The sequence below is a fragment of the Amblyomma mixtum genome, chromosome 6 (genome assembly GCF_055824585.1).
Source record: "Amblyomma mixtum isolate Tamu chromosome 6, ASM5582458v1, whole genome shotgun sequence".
Classification (NCBI taxonomy): Eukaryota; Metazoa; Arthropoda; class Arachnida; order Ixodida; family Ixodidae; genus Amblyomma; species Amblyomma mixtum.
The window spans coordinates 93,503,955-93,512,843 of NC_143017.1; the positions used below are offsets into that span (position 1 = coordinate 93,503,955).

At 46.4% G+C, this 8,889-nt stretch overlaps 1 protein-coding gene across 1 annotated transcript; it reads right to left on the bottom strand.

The window, feature by feature from the left end:
* Positions 1-453: 453 nt before the first annotated feature.
* Positions 454-8,630, bottom strand: Trissin (trissin). Its single transcript, XM_089550551.1, has 2 exons — positions 8,423-8,630; positions 454-857 (listed from the first exon to the last, which is right to left on the bottom strand). Exons 1-2 carry the CDS (start codon positions 8,454-8,456, stop codon positions 490-492), a joined length of 402 nt encoding a protein of 133 aa, XP_089406677.1. The 5' UTR covers positions 8,457-8,630; the 3' UTR covers positions 454-489.
* Between the last annotated feature and the right edge of the window lie 259 nt (positions 8,631-8,889).

The window sequence follows — 8,889 nt, forward strand, 5'->3', positions numbered from 1 at the left end:
TGTGCGATGCTATCGATGGAAGGACTTGAAAAAAAATTTGCTACATATCAGAATAATGGACCATCACCTTCAATATTTCCGTAACAGTCTCTTAAAATTTTCCAATTTTCAAAATTTTTGCGCGAGAAAGCTAGACATGATAATTGATAACGGTCATAGCTTTGAAAACCTCCCGTGTGTTCAGACCATCCATACGAACTCTATCACGATCCCATGTCGAATCTGTCTTACGTCATTGGAAACAGGGTCATCCCTAGATCAACTCAGGCAATACTGAATTTGGAGCCGTAATTGGTGTTTAATAAATGATGTTTTCGGTCTCTTCGCCCTGCCCGCCTGCAACGTAACACAGTGTTCGTCATTTCGCCATCTCCTCTTCTCGCTGCACTCCTTTTAATGATAAATTGCAAAGCTTCCAATAAGGTCAGTAACAGTGAAATAAATGAGATACGCTCCATCGCAATCTTGTTTATTCACTCAAGGAGTTCTCTAGAAGAGCGCTGCCTGTCGCTGCCGCGCGGGCAGCATCCAAAAGAGTGCCCACGCGTCCTGGCGAATACCGTTGCCGGCCGCCGCGCCATCGGCTTCCCCTCGCCCTTCAAAGGTGGCGCTGTCGGCCGAGTCGAGGTTGCTTGACCCGCCACCAGAGGCCGCCATGTCACGGAGCTCGGAGCCGGAGCCAGAGGCCGCGGCTCCTGCCGAGGGTGCGCTCCGCTTGCGGTTGTAGTTGAAGCAGCAGGCCCGGAACATGGCCGTTCCGCACGCAGTAACGCACTCCGGTCCGCAGGCGTTGCAGGCGCGAGAGGCTTCCCTTCCGGGCACCAGTGCGCTCAGGAGCAGCAGCATGGCGCACGACGCTGTAAATGCGGAGCACAGACAGTTTGAAACACTTGCGCAGCTCATCATTAGGAAGCTGAACGCGACATCGTTAGAAGTCGCAGCCCACTTCCGTCGCGACTCCCCAAGCACCATTATCGCACGCACACATCCGTTTCGCATCCTCTATGTTTTTGAGAAGAGATCCTTCGCCGCTCTTTTAACCCCCAGCCACGTCATGCACCATGTCACATGACTTGATGCGACAAATACAAAGCAGTGGGAAGTTTCCCCACGCTCTGACTGCTGCGCAGCTGGTGCCCCGCTAACACCTCGACCGTTCGTGTCTGAAGTCATACCTCGCTCTCATTGGTTGACTGGGGTGTGACGTCACGACCTTTTCCGACCAATCCTGAGTTAACACGACGACGCACGCGACTTCTCCTCCGATCGTCAGCTCTGACGGTGTCGCGTTCATACCCGAGGACGATTCAAGATGCCCCAGTTTAGCTCGACCCGGTTTTGAAATCGGTGCCACTATAGTTCGAACTAACTGCCATAAACACTGTCATGGGGAAGTTAGATGGAGGCACCCCGGTTTCTTCCAGATACTTTCATGACAGTGATCTAGACTACTCATTGAAAGGGTGAAGAAAGCAGCTAAAACTTTCCTGGGTGATTATGCAACGTGTGAAAGAGCACTTCTAGCAATTGACTTTATTTAACAGGGATAGTACCGGCTGTAACTTATAACGTCCACCGCGCCCTCGCGTATGCAATGCGAAATTAGTCATATGCCAGCCTACGATGAGAACATTTTCATGGGTTCAATATCGACCACGGCGACCGGATTTAAATTTAGGCTAGATGCAAAAGAAAACGGCTGCGTACACATGGGAGCCCTGCAAAGTACACCTCGTGGTCGAAATCGGTCCCACAGCTTTCCATTACTGTGGGCGTCATAGAGAAGAATGTTTCTTCGTCCGTTGGAATCCATTAATTAATCCGATTGCACGAATGAATACGAAACAATAACAACTAATGAGTCACAAAAATATGTTGTTCTTTACACAGCCGATGCGTGTTTCAGTATAGTGTAAAATCTTGTGGTCACTGCTGTCAGGCGTACATTCTCCTGAGCTATCGGTCTGTATAATTATATTGGTCGTTCACCCCACACAGTACCTCCACCCTATACGTCACTGAAAACTCACTGCCGTCGTAGAGCTATAGTCCTGTCTTGTTAGATGCTAGTTGTGAACTTCGTCGAAATCCTAAGGAGCTAATTTTTAAGCTGAATAAACCTCGAATTTTAGTTTCATAACAGATGAAATAAGCATCGCTAGGGGTATCGGCACACGGCGACAAAGAAAACTATACCGAAAGTCTAAGCGAGAACTTTATTGCGAGATCGTAACCATGTACAAGGCGATGGCGTATTAGTTTTTTTTTAAAAACGGAAAAGAAGCCTCAATCTGAAGTGCGACAGCGTGAGGAAACCCAGGATTTTCTTCCCCACAAAACCAAAACTAAAAGATTTGAGGCTCGCAGAAAGTTCAGTGCAAACGTTAGGACCATTTGTCAAGTGTTTGGATGCTTAAGCAGCCAAATTTAAACGGTTTTGTCTACTGCACCGTCGCACGCATTTTCGTTTACTTCGTGATTCGAAAAAATAACACCCACGTAGCTGTCGATGACAATATATTTTTCTTACATTAAGCAATAAAGAAAACTGAAGTGCATTCCATGGTGCAATAGCGCAAGCAGTTCGAATTAGGCGCCATAGGTACTCAAGTTTTCAGTCCCGGTTTTGAGCGGAAAAAATATCCGGATTACTTGCGCTGTAGGAAACTTTTTCATAATTTTTAATGATATGTAATAGTCTTTAACATGACTACGAACTCACCGTGGTAACTATAACCCTTTTACCTTTTTACTGTTCCTCTCCGAAAATGTGAAAAACGACCTCAATCAATCAATCAATCAATCAATCAATCAATCAATCAATCAATCAATCAATCAATCAATCAATCAATCAATCAATCAATCAATCAATCAATCAATCAATCAATCAATCAATCAATCAATCAATCGATCGATCAATCAATCAATGAAATCAGACAGTCAATCAGTTTAGTTTTTTTTAACATGTGTTGCACGAGCCGGAAATTATGTAAATCTTTCTTGATGTTCTAGTTATTAGAGTGGTTTTGCACGTTTTGTGATTATTTTTCAGCCTGCGGCTGGTACCATGCAATCACCTTCGAATATACGAAAATACTAAGGGCGCGCATTAAGGAAGCTATTTGACAGATTTGAGCAGTAAAAAAGGCTTAGCTAAACCATGCGTACGCCTCTGACCTGAAGTCAGTTACAAGTGATTTAAAAGTATAAAACAAAGTGCTCGACGCGTTTCTATCTTCGTTGTGGCTAAAAACCTCGACATCAGTAGTTAAATTATTTCGGTTTGGTTTGGTTTTATGGGGTTCAACGTCCCAAAGCGACTCAGGTTATGAGGGACGCCGTGGTGAAGGGCTCCGGAAATTTAGACCACTTGGGACTCTTTAACGTGCACTGACATCGCACTGTACACGGGCCTCTAGAATTCGCCTCCAGTTAAATTATTTCCTAGTCACGTACATCACCTCAACGCCTCAACCAACCTTCTCATTTGAGCCTACAAAATGGGCCTTTGAATCGTGTCAGCTACACTAAGGTGACTCGAATGATTTGATTTCTTTTCCGGGGGCCAAGCTTGTCCCCCATTCACCCCAGAGGCAAGAAAGGACTCAGCTTGCAAACATCCACAGATACTGCTCAGCGGCTAGAAAGGGCGTCGTATTCACGAAGGCATGTGTTCGCGTCTCGTTGCCGCGGCACCGGATATTGCTTGCTCTCGTTGCCAGGAAATAACATCGGCCGCGTATACCTTTCAGGCGATAAGCATCGAGTGAAGCCGCGGAAATCTGGCTCGACAAGTACCGTGCAGTGGCATACGTGCTGAGGCGACAAAGGGTCCGCACGGGAAACAGGAGACAGCTAGCTCTTCTATCACCCCTACTCCTCGCCTTTTAACCTTTTTGAAAGCGTAATGTGGGTAGTGCAGTTCTAAGACAGGTAAGCGTTTAACGGCTGCGTTGGGGAAACTTTTCTCCGCGGTTGCTTTTCCATCGCTACCCGTCCCGCACCCGAACCACCGCTTTGTGCTCAATTGATAGATACGGAGAATGTTCAACCTGTGATCGTGTGAAGTTGGGGGGCCTGTTCATGCAAGTGGGAGGTTTGGTACTCAAAACATATGAGAGAATAAACTCCTAACAACAAATCCGTTATATTGCATAATGCGCGCATCGAGTCAACTGCACGCAGCGCGCCATTAAAAGCACACGTCCTGCATATTTCTTGTAGAGCACCACATGGTATACTGTCACTTTTTAGCTTCTCTGAATTAGGGGTGCTTAACTAAACTTGCAAACATGCTCCGAGTTTCTTTCAGGCTGGTGCGAAACTGACGATTAAATAATTAAGTGTACCGGCGCTACGCTCTGCATGCCGAGGTTGCTGCAGCATTTTAAATGTTATCCGCAAAGTATATCCTTCGGGGTCATATAACCGTCGTAAATTGGAACCGAAGCATAGTTTTTGGTTTGCATTTGGTGTTTATACTCTTCAGAAAAAAAAGAGGAAGCCTGGCCAAAAAGTGGCAGGCATGACTAGGCCTACGACCTCTGATGCAAGTCGTCAGACTAGCAGAAGTGCGTCAATTTATTAAAACTAGTGGTGAAAAAAAAGATTGTAGATATTCCCATCAAATACAATGGTGATGGTAAATATTATCACGCACCTGTAATAAGCGTGTACTGAGTAGCCTGGACAAAGAATGTCCAGGTGCCGTCAGAACTAAAAATGGAAGGCAATATTAACGAAAAAATTTAATCATTGCGCCCCCAATTCATGCATCCGTGAATACATATGTGCAGCCCAATTGTGATTGTGCGAATTGCTCTGTGCACCAACAAACATGGACCATTATGCTTTAGATTTGAAGAAATTAAATTTTTTTGACAAAGTTGCCTTCCCTTTACTTTTGACGGCGAGTGTACACTTTATCTGTCCATCTTAACTTTGGGTTAAAGCCAAAAGGTTCGCGAACGTCGTGTTTAGAACAGAAGGTTTTTTTTTTCCTTTTGTTAAATATTCTGCTACACGCTGCATACTTGCGCCAGCGGGCTCACTGGTTCTGGAAAACATTAGTTTTTGTTTTTTTGTATTCCGAAATGAATCATGCTGTCCTTGACCTCCCTACAGGCATCCTATATATAACACAACACCCAAGAAGAAGATGCGCTTTAATGCCGGTCTTTTCTTAGCCATCTAGCTTTAGAAGGCGATAAAGCGTAAATAGGATAAAGAGAGTAGAGTCTCTTAACGTCCAAAAATATGATCGCATTCGTCTGTCTACCTTAAGGGAGCTACAACTGTCGCAGGCGCTTTTGAACAAGAGCTGCACATCCAATAAACCAGGCGTGTCCATGTCTGTGTCGTGGAAGAAAACTTAAAAAACATGGTCACATTTTCATGCAAGTGCTCATTTCTATTTCAAAGGAGAGCCAGTCTTCACAGAGAATGGGTGGTTATTTGCAACCTATTATCATATGTTTGAAACGCACGCCGCTGGGTAATTCGCATCGAAAGTGCAGAATATAGGTTCTAGATTCATGACGCATTTTCGTGTCGTTAGGCCCCTGCCATTCTCTTGGTTATCGCAATTGGAAAGGATGGGTTAGCAAAAGTGAATGAAAAATTTTCTGAGGACCAGTCTCAAAGAAATACTGAATATATACATGTATTACTCAGCACTCGGCGGAGTGACACGCCGAGTGGTGCGCCTGACCGGAGCAGACGATCGGGTGCGTCCCCCCTTACGCAGCAGAGGAAGAGAAAACATAGTCCGCTTCTTATTTCGTTTGTATGTTTTCTGGAACCACAATTACTCACATCATGTTCACGAAGAGTAATAAAAAATTTGGGTGTCTTCAAGGATTACAATATGTTCATTGGCCATTGCGGAGTGATGAGTTTGAGTCTCGGGAAAGCAAATAGTCCACGCATATCATTTTTTTCCCCGTGGTTTTAATTTCCGGCTTAGTTGTCTTCGATTGAAACTGTTCATTCACGGATATCCAAGAAAAAAAAATGGAGAACGAATTTTTCCAGAACGCTTTTTAGTGTACATTCAAAACGTGGTCACTCTTTTTTTCTCTCCAGCCGCGGCGATGGCGAAGTGGTTATGGCGATCGACTACTGACCCGAACGATGCGCGCTCAATACCGGCCTCGGCGGTCCCTATACATTGGAGGAGAAATGCTAGGGGCCCCTGTGATGCGTGACGTCAGTGCATGTTGAAGAACCCCATGTGGTCGACTTTATGTGGAGCTCTCTACTACGACGTCCCCTATAGCTTGAGTCGCTTAGGGACATTAAACCTCATAAAACATTTTCCTCTCCGGTAGCGCGCATGTGGAAATACTCTAGCCTGGGACGGAACCTACCTCTTACTAGCCTGCCTCAGCGCCAGTACCACCAACCCACGGGTACAGCTTGGAGGCGATAAAAGATTGACCCTCACTACCTCTGAAAACGATTCATGAAAACATACAGTACCTAAAGATTTCAGCGTTGCTTCCTGTCGGAAGAATTCGCTAGATTTTCCAAAGCATGTAAAAGTAAAGAGAATATCCACCAGAGACCACTTTTATGTTGGACCGTTTATAAAACTCTGACAAGTGCTCCAGAAATCACAGTCTGACCTCTAAGGTACATTCCTGGTTCCGAACATAGCAAAAATATACCAGCGTTCATTCCACGCTGCTCTGCGAAGCCTGCAGGTAGGGTCTGCAGGCAGATCCATACTTGTCGTCCCCGGCCATTAACTTCTCAAATTATTATGGACTTAATGAGCCGGCCATGATCAAATCCGAGATGAAGCAACGCACGGCTGCTACTATTAGCGCTAATAATAGAGGAATTGACCTTCGACAGAAAATATAGAAATACTCCTCTCAGCAGTAACGTTGCGTTATCCTGGCGAATGTGTCCGTCTCTAAATTTTGAAGTCAAAGCTTCACCACGGGACCTCGGGCTTCAATTGCGGACCGTGCAAATTTGACCTTCAGCTGAGTTAGAAGTCAAACCACGGAAAAGAGAAAAATAAACTGAATCAATATCCATGACTGGGAGTCGAACCCGCGTATGCGCGAACAGATCTCCTTTAAGGGCCGCTCAGCGAGAAAACTATAGGCTCCGCCAATGCGCCTCGTGTTAAACTGCACCACCCTCTCGCGCTGAGCGTCGTCTTCATCAACTTCCATCTGCGCCGTCCCGCGGCACTGCCTGCTCACCGTCGTCTTCTACGCAGCACAAATCCGTGCTTTCGCTCCGATTCGAATGTAGTAGATATTCTCTGTAGATTTTTGATCTCCTTTGAACTCCAATGCGTTTTCTGACTCAGCCGTCACTTCGGCAAAAAGGAGCGAAGATGAAATAATATTTCTAGGTTGACTTTATGGAGTGCCCAAATAAAAAGACTGCACATCTGACTGCAGCTTACTGTTATACCTTTCAGCTTAGAATACATAGTAATACAGAAGGGAACAGCTTTGAAAGTTCCCTGAGTTGGAGCTTTAGGAGCGAGTGCTCAGCTCCTAGATTGGAATTATAGTCTGTTGAGCGGGTCACAACGGCATTTTTGTGGAAGCCGACGCCTCGCACTGGTATACGACTGCATAGATACAGAAATATGCTTCCAAGCATAGTGCAGATGGAGCCAAGGTGCGGGAGACGATATATTCTCTCTTTAATTAACGGCATTATCTTCGTTTCAGAGTCAAACTACATCCGCAGCAGGACAAAGACCTCTAGAATTATTTGTGTGCTAGGCCAGCTGCGCCCATCTTGTGTTTCCTCTTATACCTCTGGATCTCATTCGGCTGCCATGCTTTGCCGCTTCTTGATATGCTCTCCTTGCCTTGGTATCCATTTCGTTACCCAAAGGGCCCAGCTACTGCCTGCTTTCTGCCCTGCGTCCGCTGTGCTTGCGCATTTTTTCTTGAACTTTATGCGGATACTATTAACTACGGCACCGCGGTGGCTCAGTGGTTATGGCGCACGGCTGCTGACCCGAAGGACGCGGATTCGATCCAGACCGCGGCGGGCGAATTTCGATGGAGGCGAAATTCAAGACGCCTGTGTACTGTGCGATGTCAGTGCACGTTAAAGAACCCCAGGCGGTCGAAATTTCCGGAGCCCTTCACAACGGCGTCTTTCATAGCCTGCGTCGCTTTAGGACGTTAAACTCCATAAACCAAACCTAAGGATACTATTAGCTGGTGTTTCCTAACCTAACATGCTGTCTTCCTGTCTCCTATCACTAGCCCTATCATTCCCCTTCCCACAGCGCGCTAATTTAATTTGATTCAAAATGGTCGAAAATAAGGCCTCAAGGGCGATACATCAAGTATCGCATTGACTGTCCTAACTAGAACGCATGTTTCTGGCGCACCACACGAAGGATATCGGAGAAATAGGGCGCACCCTTAGCTCTTACCTGACACCAGGAGTCTACCTAGGTTTGCGGCCATCCTCCTATCGCCAGATGGACAGCTCCGCTCGTCGTCTGGTTGCGAGATGGAGCGCCGGCAGTGGCTTATATACCGTGCGCCTGGCCAGCAGTCTTCGTTAGTGCGCCCTTGTTCGACGAGGCCACTCGATGGCGGACAAAGAGCTCGGCCCACTCCGCGAAGGCGAGATAAGCAAAGGTGGCTCTCCCGGCCGCGCCACAACTCCCCCGAGAACGGCGTGTTTGAGTGCGTGTCGCTACACAGGTGGGCGAGCGAAAGTTAGCCACTGGTCTCCCCTTCCTGCACTATATCTTATCATGTGTCGATATAGCTAGAACTTTATGCCCCAGTTGTTTTGTGGTTGCTGCAGCTCAGCAACGTGTTGCGCGTTCTACCAAGTGTACTGCATCGCCTACGCAGCATTTACAAGGGAAGCCATGAAGAAGTGGCGACG